The sequence below is a fragment of the Vidua chalybeata genome, chromosome 16 (assembly GCF_026979565.1).
Source record: "Vidua chalybeata isolate OUT-0048 chromosome 16, bVidCha1 merged haplotype, whole genome shotgun sequence".
NCBI lineage: Eukaryota > Metazoa > Chordata > Aves > Passeriformes > Viduidae > Vidua > Vidua chalybeata.
In genome coordinates, this window is record NC_071545.1 from 11,039,531 (window position 1) to 11,064,151 (window position 24,621).

At 39.3% G+C, this 24,621-nt stretch overlaps 1 protein-coding gene across 1 annotated transcript in view; it reads right to left on the reverse strand.

Annotated features, from left to right (window-relative positions):
- Nucleotides 1-6,915: 6,915 nt before the first annotated feature.
- The window catches only part of C16H7orf50 (chromosome 16 C7orf50 homolog), a 30,882-nt gene continuing 13,176 nt past the window's right edge, over nucleotides 6,916-24,621 (reverse strand). The window contains exons 3-4 of the mRNA XM_053957100.1: nucleotides 11,671-11,752; nucleotides 6,916-7,329 (exon numbers count right to left, since the gene is read on the reverse strand). Coding sequence (XP_053813075.1) covers nucleotides 7,147-7,329; nucleotides 11,671-11,752 — 265 coding nt within the window. The 3' untranslated portion in view covers nucleotides 6,916-7,146. The remainder of the gene's footprint in view (nucleotides 7,330-11,670; nucleotides 11,753-24,621) is intronic.

Consider the following 24,621-nt stretch of genomic DNA (forward strand, 5'->3'; position numbering starts at 1 on the left):
CAATTCTCAATACTTCCTGCTATCCAAGCTGAAGTGCCAAGCACCTGCAGACACATTTTCACACAAAGACAGAAAGTGGAAGCACAGTTGGGTGCATGGAGGTGTGGGTACAGCTGGGGACCTAGAAGGGAAGTGGGAGGACCATCTGCTGACAAATGCTCCTGCTTACAGCAGGCACTGAAAGCTGCCAAGAATCTTTGGTAAGGGTTACAAGAAACAGCTGTACTGACCTGAGAGGGATCACAGCCAAGGAGAGGATGGTGCAGGCAGAGCTGAGCAGTCAAACTGGAGATCAGCGTTGCCTTTGACAGTCCTGCAAGCTGCCACTGAAACAGGAGATTGTGGCTTGGACACAGGCTCCAGGATCATCACAGAGTCTCCTGGGATGCAAAGGAAACCTGAGCATTACCACCACTTCAGGTTAGTTGTATAACTGAAACCAAAGCAGGCACTTCCTTCATGGGGCTGGGAGTGACCTGCAGGCAGGTGAGGTCGATGGCACTGCTGGCGTGAGTTTGAAGAATGCCCACAATAACTTCCACAGCTGCTCCATTATCCATTTACTGCAAGAACTCAGAAGTGGTTCATGGACTGCAGCCCTCCAGAGGCTTCTGAGGCTGCTCTGGACACACAAATCCTCTGTATTTATATTGTAGTAACACCATCACCACAAAACAGGACCCAAAGTTCTTCCTGGCACTGAGATGCCACCAGTGCAGTAACTGGGCTGCGGCTGCTTCTGAGCACGTTTAGACACTGGAATTTCACCCAGATTTTGCCTGTTTAATGCCAGCAGCTTGTACACAGGGTCCTGCTTGCAATCAGCCCTGGTATTTTCAGCTGTCTTGGCCCTAAGCACTAACCACAAGACTTCAGAGAAACTCCGTATTTATTCTTTCCAGCATATCACAGTGCCCCATTAAACAGGGACAAAAGATTTCCTTATGTAATAGGGATGCTATTTGTTATTTTTAACCTTATGGCAGCCAGGATTTGTGCCAGGTGGCATTCTGCCTTAACCAGGGAACTTCAGGAGGTTACATTCCTCGCTGTCATCCCTGCCCTCTGGCACAGCTGATGCCCATACATGGTTTCCTGGCTGCCTGTCCTTGTGCCAATCTGTGAGCATTTATTTGTGACAGCTCACGGAAATACCAGTCCTGTTTAACAAGGTAAATCAGGATGCTGATCAGTCCTTTCCAGGATCCTGCAAGAGCTTCTGCTTCTAATAAAGGGTCCTGTCTGTGTGAAATCCATGAAGTCTGTTTACATGTATCTATGCTACCAGAGAAACACCATCGCTGTAGCTGAAGTTTTCAATTTCTCCACATAGCTTTAAAACAGTTTGTTTAGTCCAATGAAGCCCATGGAAAACAGACAAATAAAATGGTGGCAACTCCCAGCAGCTCAGGAGTGAGAACAGGCAGCAGAGAGGGCACTAAGCCATGGGCTGAGCATCGCGAGCAGCTGGGACCCCGCAGCCTCCCGGCAGGCTCACGTCACTGCTCGCCTGGCAAATTCCATCAGCAGCATCCCTGGGCCAGATTTAGGCAATTTCATGGAGCTTAAGCAAGCCTGGTTGCTACAAAGGATGCTGCCAAAGCCTGTTGTACCTCCAGACCAATGCAGGGAAACACAGTGCCAGACATCCTTTGGGTCCAAAGGAGTGTGGCAAGCACATTTCTCTCTCTCTCAGGATTTTTCATAGAAGTGTACAGAGAGAAGAAAGAGAAAACAATTTCTATTTCTACTCCTTGTTTTTCTCATGTGGAATGTATTTTAGAGAATTGTTTATCTGGGGTGATTGCTTGATTAGATTCTAGTGAGGATTGTTTGAGCCTGATGGCCAATCCAATCCACCTACGTCTGGACTGTCAAGAACAGGATCACGAGTTGTAAGTTAGTCAGATTTAGTAATTAGAACAAGTAGGTTTGTAGTTTTAGTATCTTCCTTTATACAGTATATTAATGTATTATAGCATAGTTATAATTAAGAAACCATTCAGCCTTCTGAACTAGGGTTGGACATCATCATTTCTTCCCACTGGGTTCACCTGCATTTTACAATGCAGGGAAACACAGTGCTAAACACCCTTTAGGTCCAAAGGAGCTCAACAGCAAATGATGATTTTCACAGTGCTGTGGCTGGTCTGGCTATTTGTACGCAAGTGAGAGTGACAGACCCTGCATCCCATGGCTCACAGTTTTATAAAGTACACATGGGACCTTGAGGAGAATAGATGTAAGTTGTCACAGATGTGATATTTCAATTAGTAGAAAATATTCATTAAAAAATCTGAATAACTAAAGCTAATAGGGAATGTAACACCACCTTGCTATGTACACAAGGGCATCTGGCAATTTTAACTACGTGCTCACATAATTTAGAGGTTTTTGCTTGTTTGCCTCTAACAAAATCCCCCTTCATTCAGTCTCCAGGCTGGAGGCAGAGAGAGGTAGAATTTTAATTCTTCTGGCCATTCATATACATGTGGCATTTCTTGACCTTTAAGGATTTGATTTTAAAACCTATTTAACTTTTTGACGTAGGTGTTTTTGTGGGTTTTGTTGGGGAATGCAAAAAATTTTCTGCATGTAAAGAAAAAAAAAATCAGTAAGAGCAACTGTATGAGTGTTCTTCTGTTTGTACCCAGAGGGCCCTCCCTCTATGTCTGCAACACCAGTTTCTTAGTAGCACAAGCTTCTTATTCAGCTTTGTTTTGACAAAGAAAGATAAACCACTGTTTTGCTTTGCCCTTCCCCCACCATTTAGTAATTAGTTTTATTTAGTTTGCTATTCCATGCTCCTTGAAGGGGAAAAAAAAACCCTTATTTTAAAATAATAATTATTTAAAACCGCTTTAAGTTGTCGACTATGTAGGTTCTTATGAAGAATTTAAAATAGAACATAATTATAAATCACTGTGAAAATGAGCTTGTCCTGCACAGGCAAGGACATTTAATTGTGTCCTTGTATGACTGGAATCACTGTAAACAACTAATATTCCTATTTGCAGGGAGAGAAATAACAAGCTCATTCAGCTGTAAAGGAAGACATAAAAGGAAACCAAAGGCTAAACCAGAATAAGCCACTGGAAAAATTTTATGTCAACAAAACTGGATTTAAATTAAGTAACATCAATTCAGTATTTTGACTGTAAATGAATCAGAACATTAAACCATGTTTTAAAGGGAACATTTGTGATGAAACCTCTATGACTAGTTCCTACACCAAAGGAATAGGAAAGTTCCTACTTATTTCAGGATCAAAGCCCAACTGCAAAGTTACTTCTCTGGCTTTGGGACTGCTTTGTAGACCTACCTTTGAAAATGAGAAGAGCAGCAGAGCTGCAAGGAAAACACTGAATAAATAATTTACCAGTTGCACATAAAGGAAAACACAGCCCTGATGACATAATTAAGAAGTTCCATCTGACCACATATGCATGAAGGAGTAAAATTTAAATTACACAGACAATTTCCATTCTTATGTTTTCTAATTTTCTGAGTGCTTGATTTTGCAACTTAAATCTCTTTTACGATTGTTGTTTTTGACACTGATTTACAGAAATGGGAGTAGATTTTAATGTTTTTTACTTTGCCTTACTCAATGGAAAAATTTAGAAAATCCCACAAAACAAAACCAAAACTGCCAAGCTCAAAGCAAAGATGTGCATTTCTAAGCTATTTGAAATAATGGGAGATGAGTCAATAGTCACCTTGCCTTAAAATGAAGAGAAACACAGCAGAGCAGTTTTCCAGTGATAGGGAAATAAGCAAATAAACTACACATTCAACAAGTCCAAGATGCCCTTTCCAAATACAAACACAATTCATTTACACAGTAATTTTACAATGGTGATAACAAATTAAAACTGTGGGCAGACAGTGAAGAACCAAAGAGATACACAACCCATAGCAAGGATCAGCCAAATTAAAGAGAAATTCTTCCACTGTCAAATTTTGAGTAATTAGTACTTCCATTCGAGGCACAGTTCCAGCTTTAAGCAATTCTAAGTAATTAGTGTTCCTTTATTTTGCCTGGAAGTCCTGACTTCAGCATTCTCTTAGGACATGCATTCTGCTAGCCAGAGCTCCACAACGCAGATTAACTCGACTAGAAGGTGATTAGCGTAGGCAGATGAAGATGTAATTTGTCATTCTGTACACACTGCTACTTCTAGCCTGGGATGCAATTTTTATTAGCACAGCAGACTGATTCCAACAGAGGCAAAGACATGATTTTGTCCTATCTGTGCCCATGTGATTGCCTAAGATACAAGCAACGTTGAGATTTGAAAACTGTACGTGACCAAGTGACAAAAAGTGAATAAAGTGCCAGATGACATCTTCCCACACAGCTCCAACCAGCTGCAGGAATTCTGCACACTTAATAATTCAAGATAAATAATTTAAGATGCACGATGGAGGAGATTTTTCTAGACTTACTCATCACATAATGTAAATCTAGGGATGAAAATGCCAGGCTGAGCAGGAAGCAGAGGCTGGTGTGGTGGATAGCACTTGGACAAGGCAAGATTTGCTTGCCAGAGCCACTACAGCATTTACAGTTTGTGGGATAAGCTCTCTGGGTCCTTACAGTCTTGTCTTTTTAACAGGCCTAGCAATACAGATCTCCCAAAAATGAGTGCTCTTGCATTTCCTGGCTATTGTGAGGATGACTTGTTTGCCAAAACAAACTGCTGAAGATTCTTGAAGAAAAGGTACGAAGTAAAACATGAAATGCAATTAAACTGTCCTTTTCTATTTGCACTACAACATCAAGTATTAGACAACTCTTAGAATATTTCATATTGAGCTCTGATATGCAAGACAGCACCACCAAGCAGCAGTTTTACACATCTTTTACCCAATTTCAAGACCCCTCTGACCATTGGACAGTACCTACAGCAAAAGGCATGTGGCAGGAAGCACCATGCTTTGCTTTCTCTGCCAAACACAACCACAGCAACCATTTCCTTCAACTGTAGCTTCTGAATTTTCCATAACTGCAAGAAGCAGAGCCCCAGGACCATGACCTTCCCCCAGCAATCAGTGGGACTGAAGGGAAAGCTGGAACTGCAACTGAGGAAGAGGAGAGCAGAGCAGGACCTACTCCCAGGGGTCCATTACTGTGCTGGTGAGAGGCTCTAACTGTTCTTTTGCAAATGCCTCCAGATTGACAGGCCTTGTGTGCTTTTACTATTAATTGATATAAAATGAAACATGACATTCTTGATCTACAAAGCTCTTCTTACAGATTTGTCACCATTTACACATGGTCAGAACTAAGGTCCAAGAAAGGCAAATCTTGCAAAATATGTCAAAATCATAAAAGGCTGACATATTTTTGCCCAGATTTTACCTTCATCATCTTGTGTACAATTCTTTTCCAAAGTGAAGTTGCAATGTGCTTCTGCTTTTAAGCTAGGAGGTATGTTAAGTGCACAATGAGGACTCACATTTTTGTGTGACAGAGAAATCAAAAGTGGTGATATTCAAATGTCTTGAGGGAGAATTCTTCTCTGACATCTAACATGCAATGATAAACTCACAAAAAGATACTTTGAAAACTTCACCTCTGAGAAATTCCTATTTTCCCTCATGGAAAGAAACAAATATCAGCTTTTGCTTGGAGTGACAGCAGCTTTTCCCAGCTGCATATTCTCACATGTAAAATATATTAGCCAATGATCTTTATGAGTTCACTAAATGTCAGGATCACTTCTTTTTATTACAGATCCTTTTCACCAGGTTTCTCACTGGAAGATCAGTGCTATACAGCTCAGAAAGGCTTTGGCTCTGTCTCCTCTGCAGCCCTCACCCAGCTGTGCTCCAAGGCACTGTCAGCAGCTCAGTGAAGAACCTGGACACTGCTGCTCAGTTCTGCCCATTCTTGTGCCAAACTCCATCCCAGTTATTCTTTTAGAGGAGGGCATGCTGGTTTCTAGTCTTTTTTGGCTGCAAACATCCTCCTCAACAAGTCAGAAAGCATAAGTTATTTGTTATTACTAATACATTTCATACTTTCAAAGATTTGTACTAAGCCATGACGATGAAGGTTATCAAATCCACTCAAATGCTTCTTATTGGAAAATCAGGCCTGCATATCCATAGATCCTCCCCTCCTTCACCCACCCAAATTAAAGCTGTAATTCCCAAAGACAGCTGCTCCTCTACACCACCACACATTTCATATAGTTGTTATTAATAAAGTATGAACAATGTTTGCAGAAACATTAAAGAATCAGGTCAAGAATTCTCTCTGAATACCAGTGTTATCAAATAAGCCAATCATCCAACTTTGAGTAATTAATGTCCTTGGTTTTGACTTGAAAGCCTCATTTTCAGCACATTCATAAGAGACAAATGCCCCATGCCAAAAGGAATGAACATGAATTAACTCTTTTGGATGCCAGTTGCAGGAGGAAGAGGAAAATGCAATATTGGCAGGCTGGACACAGCACAGCACTTCTGATTGTAGGCTAAGTTTAGCTACAATGTGATGATTTCACCACATATAGTCAAGGATTTGATCTGTTCCCATCTGTGCATTATCAGAGTATCTAAACAATTGCCCTAATGCATTTGAAAACTTTAAAATATAAAAGGAAAACCAACAAAGCCGATGGTACTAATAAGAAACTGTGTTATACAACCTGTGTTCAACAGACTGAAAATGATCTTTCCCAAATCCAAGTGACATCTTTCTGAAGCTGAAAGTGAGAGATTACAGCTGGCTGAGCACTCACTGTACTGTACACTCATTTTAAAAGCTGCCATTGTAAAAGACCCTCCAGGCTTTATGTTGGTTCCTTTGCTCTCCTTATTAAGAGCTGCAAAGTTCCTCATATTTAACAGTAATTAGAGGGAGAGATGGAAAAAAAATAATGAGAGGGAGAGAGGGAGAGAGGCTTATTCTTCTAAAGAGAGGTTTATTCTTCTAAAGAGGTACAATAAGGTTAATAGCAAGACTATGGGCTATACATGCTATTTTTATTTCATCACCTCAAAACACAAGAAATATTTTCAACTGGAAAAAATTACAAGTATAAAATTTACTATTATCTTTACAAATCCTTTACAGGCTCTGTGTGTGACATCCTCTCCTTCCCTCCACCAGACAATTACGACACAGAAATAATCTCAGGACAGCAGTTGTAGAACTTGTCTGATGCGCTCGCACTTCCCCAGCAGGTTTGGGTCTTCTCCATCAGAACCATCAAATTCCTTCATAAAAGCTTCAGCTTTCTGTATAGTTTTGTCTCGTGCATTGCCCTGAAGCCCTTGCAGATAATCCAGTAAAATGGTGAAATACTTGTCTGGAACCTTGGAAGAAAAAACAAAAGGAAGGAAAACCAGGTTTATTTTCTCCCCTCTCAATATATATTCACAATCACGTCACAGCATCACCTGAAAGACAATTAGGAGAACGGCACGGGCTTTGGTGTTTGCCAAGGACCAGCTTCAAGTGGAAATACAAGTGGAAATGTTTCCTGCCAAAGTTCAAGCTGCCAGGAGGGATGGGTGGACCCTGGTGAGAGGACTGTCATGTGCTCAGATGGGCAAAGCATCTGAGAGGAAATGCTCAGCAGATGTGGAAACGCTGATCAGCAAATGCAAACACTGCCTGACAGGGAGCCCAAAGCTCTGAGGGTTGGTGGAAGAAAAAAACAAAACACATTAGCCAAACCTTCCTTTTGGAAGCACGCATGTAAATCTTACTAAATTCAGTGAGAAGTGCATGCCTATGTCTGAGGGAAGGATTTTGCTGGAATTCCCCGCACCCTTACCCAAAAAATTGTTTGCTGAGATACCACCCACCACTGCACACTTTGACAGAATGCTTATACGAAGGACTAGAATTTAATTTGAAAGACAAACTCAAATTCAGACATATGGAAATAATTTTTAAATCATGCTGAGTAAAACTGATAGGCTCTACCAACATGTCTAACATTAAAAGCACTTCAGTCATCTACAGTTGCATTATCCACGTTTCACTCCCTTCCTAATTAACTAGTCAGAGATTAAGTTTTAGCTTATCTGGTACAACATACAATTTAAATGATCATATTAATCTTGACAATAATTTAGCAAGGACTTTGGAATGATTTATTCAGCATTTCATACTGAAGTACTTTCAAAAGGAATATGTGAACAGACCTACGCTGATCTTAACTTCATGTTGTGTGTCTGTGGAACAGGTTTCAGCCAATAACAGGATATTTTTTGCTGTGAATCATGAGATGTTAAAATGATCTCACCCTGCAAATATGTTTCTCCATGTTTAACTTTACACATATAACTTGACATGAGTTAAGTTAAACACATACGTAAGTATTTAAAGGATTCGAGACTAATTATTCGAGGGCGGTTTCGATTCTGCAAAGTATCAACATTTCAGAGAAGACAGAGCTTCAACAGACACTTAATTTACAACTTATTTCTCCATGGACATTTGGCAGCCGAACTTTGATCACTAAAACTTCTATCACTCCAAAAGAAGAGGAAGAAAGAATATTCCAACACTGCCTTCATCAATCAGGGGTATTACAAAGTAATAAATCAAAACTTAAGTCTGTGTTCAGCCTTGTAACTTGTACACTATAGAAAACCTTCTAATTCTTCACACAAACACTCTTGCATTAAAGAAACAATGCAGTTACAAAAGAAATATTAATTTTACAGTGACTAACACTGAAATGGATGATATATGAAGCGTTGCTATACTATACAAATCAAACACAGTGAAAAATATCTGTATTTTTGAAAGTTTTCACTCACAGTAAGCTGGCACTAGTAAGTGATGAACCCATTTAGACACAAACAATTCCAATGTGACCGTGTTCTTTTAATGTAGATACTCAGTACTGATCTTTTAAAGTCAGCAACATTTCCATGTTTCAAACCTTGGCCAAATTATCTCTGTAATTTACAACTCTTGTTCTCAGAGCTCATGGCATAGACATACCTGTGGAAGTACAGTTATTATTTTATCACTTAAGCAAACTGCTTGAGAGGGCAAATGAAAGCCTGCTCTAAATTTAGAAATCCTAGGTGTGCAGACTTAACATGAGGCTGCCTGAAGCCTAGAAAACATTTAGCATTTAGCCCTAAGGGTGTTCAAGTGTTCAAAAAGTCTGGCTTTTTTCCTTTAACATAACACAGCTCTGAGGTTTATTTCATCAGGAGCTCACAACACAGCACCCCGTGGGCAAGGTAAGATCATATTTCCTCCTGACTTACACAGACAGTAGAGCCATAGCAAGGACTGGAACCCACAAAGAAAGTTAATGAAATCCAAATTTTAATTCTTCAAATACAGTAGTACAAAAGCAGTAATTTCAGGGGTCTTGGTGAGGTTTTCCAAGGAAGAACACGATCCTTCTTCCAAGGTTAGTTCAAGGCTGGGTTGAAATTGGAGATCAAGATCTCCCAGCACGGCTCTGGAAGTCAAAGCCAGGCTTATGGGATTTTGTTATTCTTCTTTTGTTAAACTGTTTTGACCTTGTTCTTGTTTCTTTTTCTCTCTCACACACCAATCTTGCCTCTGTCCTAGTGTCCTAATATACAGTGGAGCTGATTAATATGGAAATAATCCCAAGTGAAATAATTCCTGTCTTTGGGAAAAGGAGGGAAACACTAGGAAAGAGTACCAGGAAAAGAACAGTTCTCACTTTTAAATTATCCTCTTCAACTCTGTATTTTCAGACCTGGAGACCTGCAGACACTCACATATTTTGCAAAGCAAAGACAGATACCAGCAGAGAGAAGCTCAGCTCATTGATGCCAGGCTGCATTTTGGGTCACCTTCCAAGGAAGCTTCAGCCACCCCACCATGCCCTTAAGTCCAGAAGCTGAGGACTGATCTAGTAACTTCCTAAAAATGCTGTGCCAGATGATAAAGACCAACAAATAACCTAGTGTTTATTTAATCCTGGGTGCTGGAGAAGTTACACACACCATAGGTACACAGGCCTGGCTTGGAAGCTGTCAGCCAGCCACCAGATGGATTTTAAAGGAGCCTAAAAAACCATTTATCTAGCAAACAATTTTAAAACCTCAACTTATTTCTTACAGAAAGAGTCCTATCAGTACAGGAAACTCGATTCAGGCCTTTGCATGGCTCTTCAGTAGGCATCCAAGTGACACCATGAGATCAAAGATGTGGCTTAGGAAGGAAAGAAACTTATGTCTCCTTTTGTATGTTAGTCATGCTTGGATTACCAACAGATTTCATCCTGTAATGGACAGGAAGTTGAATTTGGGTATAAAAAAATATTCAAAAGATGCTGGGTGTGCCCTCCCTATGGTCCTGATGAAGAGACTTCATCATATGTTTAATTGTAAGCACTTGAGCAGTTCTACTAACTTCACTGAATCTGGATGCAGATGTTAATCATTCTCTGAAGCTCATATTCAATGCTCCTCTGATTATTAAACTACAAAATATGTGAATTTAAATAAATCAGAGCACTTCCATCAAAATTTTAAGAAAAAGGAAGTTTTGTTTCAGTGTTGAGAAATAAGGAGTTAAACTGTGTTTTGATACATAAAACAAATGCTACTTACAGCTCATTGTGTCCCTGCATATTTCAACACAAAACCAAAGTAAACCGGTAAAAAAAATAAAAACATCCTTCTGCCTGCTAAACAATTGCTAGGTAGCTTTGAAGAGGATACACTGATTTTGAAAGGTTGATAAAGACTTTAAAGAGAGAAACGTAAAAAACCCCAGAAGACACAGCAAACAACCCAGAACCCAAAATCAAATTTGTATTCTGCAACCCATCTTTTTAAAGTATTTACACCATGTGAACATTTTTGCCTTCATGAAACTCTGTTGTTAATTATCTGGCTGTCTAAAAAGGTAACACCCAATGTCAGGTGATTGGCTTAAGAGCTGCTGACTAATTTGGGTCAGGACAATTGGTATGAGCAAATGTTCAAGTGCACACAAAAAAATCAGCAAAACTTAACTGAATGTCAACAAAATGAACCAATAAGTGAGGCACTGTGCAAATGGGCAGAGGTTTGTTCTATTGCACAACAAAATGAATGACCTGATACCCTCATTTGATACCACAATGGTCAGATACTTATTGGTAATTCAATTTATGTTGTTTTTTAAGTTATGAAATGAACAGATTTCAGTATGGCTTCAAGCCTGGCTTCTGGTTATACTTTATGCTTTTCACAATCAACATCAGGTTTCACTTATATTTAAATGAGAGAGCTATTTTAACATCTTGGCAATATGGTTGTACATCTTCCATGGAGCCCAGAGATATCTGAAACAAAATGAGAACTGTGGTTTGCAGTATTGGGTTCCACATTAGGAAATTCAAATTAAGGATATGACTCAAATTCTCAGCAAACTCCAGATTTAAATAAATCATGAATCTGCTCTCCTTATGTTTGTTATACATCAAGTATAAAAATCCAGCATGCACAGGATAATGATCACCAACAAAATAAAAAGATCAATGACAAGGAATTAAAACGCTTCAGCATCTTGGTTAAAAACAAAGTAATTTGTAAGTTATTAAAAATTATGAGACAAGTGCATGGCTAGTACTAGGAAGTTTTGGTTAATAAAGAATAGCTATAACTAATGTATAATACTGTATCATATTTGTTCTGAGAAAAAGCAGCATGAATACAAACCTTCTCTTTATCATACATGTGCAGGAGAAGCCACGTCTGTCTTGTCTTTTGGAACTTCCATTCTTCTGGGGTTTTAGACCAGCTGCAGAAAATTAGGGGGAAAAAATTGCTTAAATGGAATACTGTGATATCAAAACATTCTTAATTTAGAAAATATTCCCTACAAGGCTTCCAAGTGACTTTGTATGCATGACATGGAGTGTCATGGCACTGTGGGACAGATACTGGCACACATTTTGTACAGGGCCACCTGGATTCTCTGCAAAAAATTATAGGAGATATTATAGCCAAGAAAGTTATAATTTTTCTTTAGAAAGCACTGATTCCTTGAAGTTAAATATCAAATCCCACCCCCCAGCTTTGGCCAGTCCTTTATGACAGGTCATTGCCCTCATTTGACCAGGACAACCCAAATCCTTACCCCTGCTGCAGGGCTAACTGGGAATTTGGGGAGGTGCAGGGGACAAGAATCAAGCTTGGGTTTCAGAAAGTTGCTGTTTCACAATTAACTGAAATTTATATGAAATTAAGCAGCCTCTGAAGGACTGGAAGGAGAGATTTGTGCTACAATGGTCACCTCAGCAATGGCTGCAGCCCATCACAGATGGCTGTTCTAAACAGACAAAATTCTTCCCTCAGGAGCAAATGTTTTAAGGCTTGGGCTTGTCTAAATGCGTGACTTAAATATTTATATTTATAGGCTAGAAAAATGGGGGTTTTATGTCTCTCTCTCATGAAGAATATTCAATACAGTTAAAAGTGAGAGGCTGAACAAATGATTAACATCTGCAAATGTTCGCTGGCTGTTTGGCAAACACATTTTCAATATACAAAATTTTAGCTGGGTTAAAATAGCACATTCATGTACATCTTGAACATGTTTTTAAAACTGGTATATTCTGGCTAGAAAAGGCATTTATTTCTCTTAAAAAATGAGCAAACCAGTGAATCTATCTATAAAATGAAGATTACTTTTTAAAAGTATGTGCTTGAAAATTAGTATTGTAACACGTACAAAATCTGACAGTACACTAAAGTATCATTTGAAAAGAAAGAAAAAAATATAAGGAGAAAACCCAGAAACTTTCACATTTATTTGATTTTTCTCTAAAGAAAAGTAGGTCTCCAGAGGGTAGCATGCAAGATGCCATTAATGTTCCAGCTTGTTGTACCCAGCAATAGAGAGCACAGAAATCAGTTGAAAAGCCAGCTGGGTATGAGAATTAGTATTGTTTAAACACTGTCAAGTCTAATAAAGCAAAAGAGTCCTCATCTTTGGTGAATGCTGCACCAGCAAATATATTGTTCAGTCAATTCAATGAAAGAGAAAAAAATGAGACCACAAATTTGTATAGAAAGGTTTCATGGAAACCTCTGAAGAAAACCTAAAGAAAGAAATTATTGTCTTGATGTTCAAATTCAGAATAAAGGAAAAGAATCACAGCTCATTTGGGTTATCATCAGCTTAATTATTAAAATAGCTTATAACCAAAATATAAGGTAAAAATCAGACAATTAACAGTAAATCAGGAAGGACAGACAAAACCAATAACCACAATATATCATCTTTTACATGCTCGAGTTAAATCTACAGATGAGCTGATTTTGAGGTTTCTTTTGGAATAATAATATAGTAGCCAAATAAGTAGGCAGAAGTTTGCAAAACAGATATTGCACAAAAGCAGGAGGCCAAAAGGCTGACTGATACAAGTTATAGAATTAAATAAGAAACTATTATTATGGTGAAACCATCCCTTCTCCCATCACCACCAGCCTAGAACCCAAAACAAACTCGTAAAACAAAATCACACAACTCTTGGTGTCACTTGTCTTTGCATCAAGGTGCCCAGCTGGACAACAAGTGACACCACCTGAAGTGTGAGGAGCCAACAGAGAATGAAGTAAAAATGGCTTTTCTTGTGGGTGCAGTCTGTGGGGCCAACAGCAACCTGCTCATCTGTACCCACTGATTCTGTTTGCCAGGCAGAGAACATAGAAACTGCAACTTCTGCAGGAAGTCCTTCAAAACAAACAAAATAAAGCAATGACAGTGCTTTTTTAGCCTATTCTTTTATGAGGCTCATCCTCAAGAAGAAGAAGGCAAGTTTAGAATTCTTTCCTACGTAAATAAAGCCTGGCAACAGTTCACATTACAGCCTTTGCAAGGTGACAAGAACAAGCTGAGTGACAGATCTGTGACTGCATCCCAGGAAAACAGTTCTTCTGCTAATGAAAACCTTTAACATATGTTTGTATTTCTCTAAACTCTTCTATGTATTTCAACATTTGTGATGATACCCATTGGTTGGACACACCACGGAGTACTCTGAATCTTCTACTCTGCTAATTTTATGTTCTATTACAATATCACCTGAGTGCTGTTGGCATTGCAACTTAAAAAATACAGCCTGATTTCACTTAATCTCCTATAAAACTATAGGATGTTTAAATATCTTTATTACCTAGTTTATAAACAACTGAGACCAACAAATGAGTGCACTATAAGGTTAATTGCTTTTATTAACCTATTACCAAAACCATATGCTCTCTTCTACACGTTAAGGTGACTCATTGTACTCCTGCATCCAAGACTCCATATGGACTTTCATCCTGTGAATTCTCTTGCAGAAACAAACAAAAGTTTTAGTTTGTCTTCCTGAAAGTTTCTACTCTATATACACACAATAATTCATATAAACAACAACTACTTCAACATAATCAACTGCAGAAAGTACATTTACGTCCATTATAGCACCAGAGCCTCACAAGCCATTTCTTTTGTTTTGTGATCTGTCCTAGTAGAATTAAACACTACATTATTACAACAAGAAAAAATAGTATTTTCCTTAATAGCTATAGGTGTATCCTATTTGTCCAACATTTTTAACTGGTACTCCCTCCATGGTTGTATCAACAATACCTGTTTCTTCCCCTTCAGGAAAATGGTTTTTCTCTTGACCTGAATTCCTATCAAACTGTGGGCAAAACACTCCTGATAATGGGTGCACAATCTTTAATGCAGATAACATGACAGCTGCTCCCCCAACAGTTATTAAAATAAAACTTCTCCACTGATTCCTGATTGTGACAGCTTTTTCCTACTCCTGTGACAGCTTTAAAATCTATGGAAAAGAATCACTCCATGACAAAGAGAGAGGAGTATCTGCTGTTATCAGGATGACATCATTAGTACATTCTTAGAAATGCTCGACTTCTAAACTTGACAACTTCAACCCTTACAACACAAGAGAGGTTTCATTTTGCTGTTTACATGCAGATAAGCTTCCTTGACATACTGCTGCAGGAGAAAAGGCTTTTCCTTCAAGTGATCAAATATACAGAGCAAAACCAACCACATTACAGTTAAATCCCCTCTTTTTATAGACAATTGCAACCTCTTTCACAGTTTGAATTCATTTGGTAGCTTCTGGAATGATCTGTGTCAGGACCTGGTACAAACTATGGAATTGGAAGAAAAATATACATGTGTAAAACATGTATTTTTCCAGTGTGCCTCAGGCTAATTTTCAATATATTGTACAAACACTAATTACCTTCTTTACACAGCTAATGTTTGAATCTTTCTCATGAGCTCCAGCTCATTGAAAAAACACATTGGTTGACTTTAGTTAAAGAGAACTTAAATGTTAAATGGTCTTCCTAAATGGCCTTGAAATTGAATAGACAGAGGAAATTAAATAAATCAAGCAGCTTAGGAAATTTTACATTTGGGCTTTTGTTTTTTAGCAGGAGAGTCTTACGTGGAAAAGCTGCCCAAGATTCTCACTGGTCTATCTCATAAATGACTTTCAGTGTCTACAGTCATCTCCCATAAATCTACTCCCAAAACATGGGAATTCAGGCAGTGGAAGGAGGCAAACAGAAGGCAACTGGGAGCGTGCAGGGCAGAGCCCTTGCTGGGGTGCCCTGGGAGAAGGAGATGGGGAAGGGAAAGCAGGCAAACTGGTTCCAGAAACACAGTATGAGAAAAACATTACTGTTACAAATTGGATTGAGGAAGTCAACACAATGCATCTGCTGAGACTACTGGCCAGGACAAAACTCTACAGAGCTGTCACAACTGGCAAATAATCACTGGGTGCAGAAAAGCTCAGTGCTGAGAATCAACCATTTTACTGATTCAACTTGAAAAAATTATTGGGTGGGAGACAAGTCTCAAGAAACCAGAAAGATAGACAGGGATGTGACTGCTGACACCTTCCAGAGCACATGAGAGCACTGCTGTGTGCCAGATGCAAGGACACCTCATCTACATCACTGCTCCAGATGAGTGCCCTTGGCAGTGCAGCCCACCCTGGATACCTCATATCTATCCAAGGAAAAGCAGATTGCCACCAAATTTGGATTTCTCCAGCATACAGAGCAGGTTTAGCATCAGGGAATTAACTTGAAAGTTTTCTCCAGCCCTGAGGAGCAGCTCAGAGCACAGCCTCCTGCAGCTCTCCTGTGATCTATCCCATGTCTGACATTCCCAAGCTTCCCTCAAAGAAGGGACAGAGCCGTGGGTCTGGCCCATTGCACCAAAGTCAGGGCTCCACTGAAAAGATCTATGGAAAACACTAAAAGCAGCATTCTACAACACTACAGAGAAATGGTCACATCCTTCCCACCTCATCCATCTGCCTACTTTTCTGTTTTGATACACAGTTATCCACCACTCTGCAACCTGTCCTTAAGGATCACCTGTGTCCTTCCACCCCAAGGAAGGCTGAACAGGAGTTATGGCACACGATTAAGAATCAAGTTAGACCCTTTATTCCCCAAACTCTCTGCAAACAGCATCATTCCTGAGCTCACCACCCTACCCATAAAATGTGGATAACAGGTGTTTCCTCAATAAGGAACAACCATACTCCAAAAAATTCCCTTAAAGATATTTAAAGCCTTGCTGAAATGCTTGGCACTCAAGGGATGTGCTGGAATATTTCACAGTGCAATGCATACAACAGCAGCCTCTTTAAAACCCCATGCACTGGGGTTTGAGGCAACTCACTGCCCTTATAAGGCCCGAATTTGGAAACTCTGAACGCTGTTATCAGGTCAGTCCAGAGGTGAGCCCGATGCACATATGGCCAACAGGTGAGCAGGGAATGCTGCACCTCAAAGAGGCTCCCTGGAACCCCTGGAAGCAGCATGGAGGGAGCAAAAATTTGGCATAAGCTCACTCTTGTGGGAGAAGAGCCATTTTATAGATGGAGGTTTTATATGGATATATAAAAAATATATGGATGTGGATGGAAGTTTAACATATGCCCTTATAGAGCGTATAGTGAAATAGGAATAATAATTTTTTCTCCAGTTACAACATGTACAATTATTTAAAGGCAAATGTAAAAGTGTTTATTTTTATTGGGGGGTATTCGGAGTTTCTTCTGTTTCTCTCAGGGGTATTAAAATGGATTTACTTTTACAAAGATGTTTTTTGAATGTCTGGTGTTCCACACAAAACTGCATGCCCAGAAAGCTGCCTCATGGTGAACTTCATTGCTCAATGCAATGCAAGAAAAAATCTCAGTTCAAGTGAGTGTGATGCTGACTGTCCTCATTTGGAAAGAACAGCCAAAATTTAAATTCTAAATAGATTTTCCGAGACTGGACTGGAACAGCTGTAGTTAAAATCCTGGAAGCACAGACCTGTGGTAAGACCCAGTATTAGGCATAAGAGACAACTATAGCCTGCGTTTTTCTCATGTTATGGATGAGTCTGTTTATGTCCCAACTCCAACCCCTGAAAAAAGTTAATATATTTATGCTGATATTCTCAAATCCAGTTTGGAATCTAACTAAATTATGACTCAGATAAAGGTTTTTTCTTATTTTCCTGGAAGAAAGAAAAGACACTAATGGAGCTCGTTTGCCAAAAGAAAACTTTATAAAATTGTCAACAGATTTTAGAATCAGTGCCACATTTTTGGTTGAAAATCCTGGCACCAGTTTTCAATCTGTGGTTTAAAAACATTTTTTAATATATTCTTCCATCTGGTTTAGACACAGCATAATGACTATAGACTTGTGAAAAGGCAAGAGGAGGAAGTTTTTTTTAAATTTAGGAATCACACATGCAGGAAAAAATAAATGTGTTTTTAAGTGTCCCATTTTTGTCCTGATGTCCAGTATTAGGACAGATTGCATCTGATTGTATCTGTACACCAAACAGGTGACAGGATTTTCTTAGAAAGTATTTATGAAGTGAAAGGAAGGGGCCTTTGTGCCATAAGCCAAGTTTGATGAGATCTACATAAAATGTTTATCACAGCTTATCTTTTATTGTATGTACTTTTATCACCTACCATTATTTGTAAGGTTTTATATTATGTTTGCATCCTGCAGCTTCAGCCAAGCTAGAAATCCTCTTCCTCCCCCACCACAGGCTCTGTTCAAACATGAGACATTCTCTTGAAGAGCTTCAAGTATAAACAGATGAGACATGATTGGTGGGAAGAAAAACTGACCCAGAAAATTGTAACAATGCCTCAAAACCATGCAGCAGGTCGTGAGGAGAGCTCCTGTCTCTTACATCTGGTACCATACACATGGGGTGCCTCGCTGTGATTCAGCTTCTCACAGGCACCAACCCACCTGCAAATGCCAACAGCACTCAACCTTTACAATTTCTTTAAAAATTATTTCCCTGATACAGTTATTTAGTTGCTGGTATCTGCATTAGCCCACCTGCAGCAAAAATGTATTTTGATTTGAAAAAAAATATATATAGCAGTAATAACGTGCTGAGAACTTGCTGTTGTTTTCAGTAATAACAAAAAGGTCAGGCTTGAAAGCCCACAGCTACTATTACTGTATTTCTAAGCTAAATGTGCTTTTTATTTTACGTACATTCATAAAAAGAACACAATGCAGGAGTTGAATTATCACAGAAGAAGAATAAAAAAATAGAATTCGAGCCCTTCACAGCCAATCTGTTCTGCTCCTGCAAGGAATATACAACCAAGTGCTATCCCAAAGTCCCATCTCCTCTCCAGATGTCCATCTTTTCTTGCACTTAATTCTGGTCACACTGATGCCTGAACCAGAAATAAGGGAAAGGGAAAATGAAAACAACTGTTATGGCTCCCTCCCATGAAGAACATCCTGGGGGGTACGAGGAGATAAAGAGGGCCCCACACTCTGTATGAAAATCATGTAAGGAGCCAGCTGCACATTAAATCCTTTCCAAAAGTTGGCACAAGTCCATTTATATAAATGCTTTCTGAAGATCAGATGAGCGATATGCTACCAGACCCAGAAAAAACAAATATGGTCAATTCTCTTCTCCCTTACTGATACATCAAAAAATGTCCAACTGTGGTACAGAACACTCCTGCAAAGGCACAGATTCAAGATGAGGAACTCACTTTCATTGCTTTTAAAATTTTAAATCAGCTTCTAAAACTTTAAAGGTTCAAACAAACAACAAAACAAAAAAGTATGCCATCACAAAAAACCCAAACTAACAAAACAAAACAACACAAAAAAACACCCAAACTTTTGTGTTTTATTAATAAAACACAAAAAAATGTAGGAAAGTGTCATGGTTTTCCATATAGGGATGCTAAAAAATAATGCTGGGAGAGAAACAAACTTGATGTGAAACTTTATCTGTGAAAGTTTTTATGGAGGGATGAAGAAATGGCCACTTGGAGGAGGATTTGGATACTGAAGACTGTTGGCTGATTGGTTTTGCTTTGAACCAGCCAGGACACCCAAGAACCAATTTAGTGCTCATTACACTGAGCTGAAGGTTTGTGTTCCCAGTTCTGCACGGGCTGTTTCAGGAAGCCCTGAGGCTGCAAAGTGATGCTGGCACCCTGGGAAGGTGCCTAATCCAGCCGGGCCACTGATCAGCAGCACTGCTGCAAATGGGCTGCCCTTCTCTACCCAGATGTCTTCAATTTGTCACGTTGGGTGTTTCTGTGTGGTTTTTCTCTTTGCAAAAAGCCTAAGGGATTTCCACAGCCAAGGGATTTCTGCAGTTCCAGAGTCCAGAGCAGCATTTCACTGTAACAAGGAAAAGCAATGCTCTCATTCTGCTGAGGAGATGCCAAATGCTGACCTGCACCAAATCCCAGAACCAGGCATATCTTTCCTTTCTGCCTCAGCATCCAGCAGTCCCAGCTGGCCTCTCCTCCCCACAAGATTCAAATCCTCTTCCTGCACCTTTCCCAGTGGGGTTTCTCCAGGTCTTTGAGGAACAGGAGCTGTTTAGAGGGTGGACCATGCTCTCAGTGAACCTGAGGGGTGAAACCCAGCCCAGCAGTCTGGAGGATGGCCAGGCAGGATGGGTGCCAGCAGCATCTGTGAACAAACACCACCAGGTTCCTCTCCTTGCCTGACAATCCTGACAAAGAACTGGCCTCAAATCAATCCCATCCCTTGTGGTATCCAGGAACCCCCTCATGCACCCTCCAGGAAAGGGGAAATTCTCCCTTCAAATGGAAGTTGAACCTGGAGCCTGTGCTGCAGGACTGGCCCTGTAACTCTTCTACAGAGCTGGCTTGTTCTGATGGCAATGTCCTGTAGGTATAGAACTGTCAAACTGCCAAATACTGGATTGTCAAATTCCTACTGAGCCCCTTTACTTAAGTGAGTTCTCTCAGACAGTATTGAAGAACTGCTATTTATTAATTTGGATACCAGCCCTTGATGCACTGTTGCAGAAATTACACTTGCAGGGCTTTTTTGTTCTAAATATTTTTATTGCTGGCTAGTTAGGCAAAGTTCATTTTTGCTACAGGAAAATGTAGCCCTCTTCAAATAACCCATCCCACAAGTGGCTCTTACAGTGCATCTGAGAAGTTCCACATTCGGAGTTATTCTAGACCAACAAGAATATATACAGAAACTTAAAAAAATAACAAAACAAAAAGACATGTCAGCCATCCTTGTCATTTTTTACATCCCAGCCTGGACATCCCACAGCTGCATTCATCAGGAAGTATGGCAGAGGTGGATGGAATGCTGCAGACTCCATGGCATCTGAATCTCCCAAGCTGTAACCTTACAGAATGATTTACTCTTCTTTTTGCAGAAGAGCTTTACAAAGGGACAATATCAATATCAAGATCAATCTAAAAGTGTTCAGCACTTCACAGCCCACTCACATTTTTTAGATTTAGCTGAGATATTCAGCTATCTCTCACTGCATAATAAAATCTGCTGTCACACCAAGGTGTTTAGGGCAGTGTAAGATTCCTCTCTTCCAATACCCTGTGACATGTGTTGCCCTACTAAGATTTTAAGTCATGTATGTTTAAAGAAATTGATCTGCCAATTACTGCTTCCTGCAGATGGCTCTCATTCCAATTCAATTTCATTCATAGAAAAGCAATTACTGATACCTTTTTAGGCATCATTGTATTAATAAATGTGGAGGAGATAAATTTTATTAAGGATCTAGTTTTATTATTTCAAAAATACTTCTTGTTATTCTAACTCTGGTTAGGAAGCCTTGACAGCTCCCTGGAGCTAATTGATTAATAACCATTGCCAATTGCATTTTAAATTTTAATTTTGGCTTTGGCTGACTGGTCTAAATGATTCCCTAGAGCTACGAAACTCCTCACCACAATGAAGAGTATTTGGGCATTGGATGAATAGTTTGAATGTATTTGAGGAAGTGAGTAGCGGTGTTAATTCTCCCAAATCTGAATTTTATGACACAGGGAAAACACAGAAACTCCCTTTAGAGCTTCTGCCATGTCAAGAACCTAGTCTGAATGGAGGAAGATGGGTGAGCACAAAATGCCTTTTCTCAAAGCCAGAAGGAGGGTTGAGGATGGGATGCCTGGGCTTGGAGCCAGGAGTGAGGCAGGGACTTTGGAGAGCCAGGGGAGAGCAGACTTCAGAAGCTGGGAGAAAAAGCTGTGCTTCACACTCCTTCAATGCAACCTCCCTGCAAATGAAATATTCCCAAAATAAAGCAAATAACCCCTGCCATCTGCTTTTAGTTAAAAAATATCAAGAGGTAGTTGCAATACTTGTATGTGAAATGGATTCTTTTAATTATTCTGGTTTTATTTGACCTGAACACTGCCAAATTCTCCCCAAAGACAAATGGAAAAGATCAAAGTGCTTGTGTGAGGTTTTGAGCACTTCAGTGAGGAGTGATGATGTCTCCTTACTGTCAGGATACAGTCCTGAAGCAGACTGGTCTGTTATTAAAGACTTCTGGATCTCCCTAATACATCTCACAAGGTTTCTGAAAGTAATATCAGATGAAGTAATATATTAAAGGCTGCTTAATTATTCAATTAGATGCAATCTCTTTTGTATAACACTGTGGAAAGATGAAAGCCACATGTCAGCGATAAATATCTAATGGCTACATTTAATAAACTGTTAAGAAAATTCATTTATACTAAATTTTATTTAATGTATTATTAAAAAAGGAGACATTAATTTTTCTTAACCAGGTTTGGAAATCAAGATGGTATTTTACAGGAAAGAGAATCAGACAAAGAGACCTTAACTATTTTTATCCGAGTATTCATGGATTTAATACATGTAATCTAGTCTTCCCCATCTGAGGAAGCACTTTGCAGTCCAGCAGTTAACTACTGCTAGTACAACTTATATTTGTGAAAACATACATGTGAAAAATTTCAGAAGTTTTAACCATCCTATTGATAAAATTATCAGTAAATAAAAGCAAACTAAATTTTGGGGAAAAAAAAAAACAAAAATAATTTACCAAGAATGCCCTGGAAGCCTCCTCAGGCATATAAATCATCTTAAGGGCCACCATACATACATGGCAAACTTGGGAATTTTTGTTCCTAGTTCTATCAGCAGCTATGAAGTGGAATAAAGCTGCTCTGGTCACCTGCAGCAATACCAGGAGGGACACCCCAACCATGGAAAACATGGAAAGGTTTGGAATATTCATCCATTAACCCTGCACGTCCACCAGAGACCTTCAGGACTGCCTTGAGATGCCACCACAGAACAAAATCCATGCAAACTTCACTTTCAAAAGAAGGAATTGAGACAAGTCCTGCAGGTCTGTTGGGAGCAGACATTGGTACAGGGCCAAAGAAAACAGAGGCAGTGCTCAGATGAGAAGAAAGTTAAGCCTACTTTCCCTCATCTCACTTTCTCACTTCTCTGAGAGGAGACCTTTGGAGAGTACAGGGACTTTGGTGAATCACAAACTTCATCACTGTTTAATTTATCACCTGAAAAATGGGGTAACATAACACTTTCTCAAAAGCTGCCATAAGGAGGGTAAATAAATCAGTGTCAAAATACTTCTCATTTATTTATCGAAACACAGTTGTGATATGCTATCAGGAGAGGTATGGTGGAAAAGCAAATTATCATAACTATGATGGGGAGAAGATAGAGACAGTATGTTTTAAAAAAACATATAAAAAGCTCTTTAAAGACAGGGCTGAGCAGTCAGGTATTTTTCAGTTGATCCAGTTGGTAAATGATAGATGTTAGATGAAAGGATTTGTGAATTCATGTTAATGATGTTATTAAATACACTATTTCCATATGAGAATGTTTGAACAAAATGCCCAAGTAAATATTTTGACAGCTTTGTTTCACACTGAAAAAATGGTTGAAGTGCAAAGAGACAGAAGGTTCCAAAGTAAATCACTCTACAGCTTTTACTGAAATATGCTTTGAGAGGTGTACTTGTGACCTTCCATAAAATTAATTTGAAGATTTAGAAATACAAATAATTTGATTTAGAGCCATAAAGCAGGATTAGAGTTCCCTATTCCATTTTTCTTCTTTTGTTAAATTTAGTGACCATTTATGGTTATGGAAATTAGGAAAGAAACCTCTTTCCTCTGCATAAACTAAATAGGACAATGAGCAGATTCTGAAAGATGGAAGAGCTACTGGCTCCAACTGAGGAAAATTTACCATGGACCTGAGCTTCCTTTTCCTTCTCCACTCAAGCCATACATTAGTGCTTAACAAAGGGGTAAGAAAGCTACTCCAAACCCATTCCCTATAGGAAGTACTTTATCCAGGATAATAGCTAAACCATAAAAGGTTTGGTTGAGGGAAGGTTGTGTTAGTCCAGCTGCTCTTCCAAAGCTCAGCTGAATGAGTTGCATCATAAGCATTTACTAATTTGGCTGGAAAATCACGCAATCATTGATGTTTCTAAAACTTACTTCTGAATGAGTTGAAAATACCACAGAAATACTTGCAACATCTCAGAACTTCCAGGTACAACTAAGCTTAGACGTCTTAGAACTTGACATCTCAGAACCTCCCAAACACCTATTTTGTCTCTAAGATCAGAGCTGCTTATCCAACAAGCTGGATATGGCAAAATACATCTGAAAATATTTGGGAGTACCTAGGATCTTCATCATTCAATCCACGACTGTGGAGAGGACTTGCTAGAGATTATTAGAATGAAACTATTTTACACAGTAGTTCTGTCCATCTGGAGCATTTCCAGGATAGTATTACAGATACCCAGAATATATTTGCTAAGGTTTGTTTTCTTCCCAGCAATTCTTGGTAAAAATAGCTAAGATTGGCTCTGAGCCACTTAAAGGGGGTTTTTTGTTCTTTCTTTTGGTTGCTGTTTTTAGACTTGTGTAGTAAATGATATTATTATTATTTGTCAGCATTACCTTGAACTGACAAGTTTATCTTCAGCAGCAGCTCAAGAAGCCTCGGTGCCTGCTCTGGCTTAGAAGTGTTGTCACTTATAAATCAGCAACATGCAGTGCCTGAGCTCATCTGCAGAGAGCCACAATTTCTTAATTCAGGCTCATCTGAATGTTAACCTGGTTATTCAGTTTCCAGACCCAAGTATTCCTGCACAAGCGCTGTCTTCTGTTCTGTGCCAGTGCAGGCATCTCTTCAACCATCTGCATTGCAAAATTGGATTTGAATGGAAGACTGTCTTTTGGTGACCACTCTTCACACAAAGTCTGGCTCACTCACTCTGGAGAGCTGTAT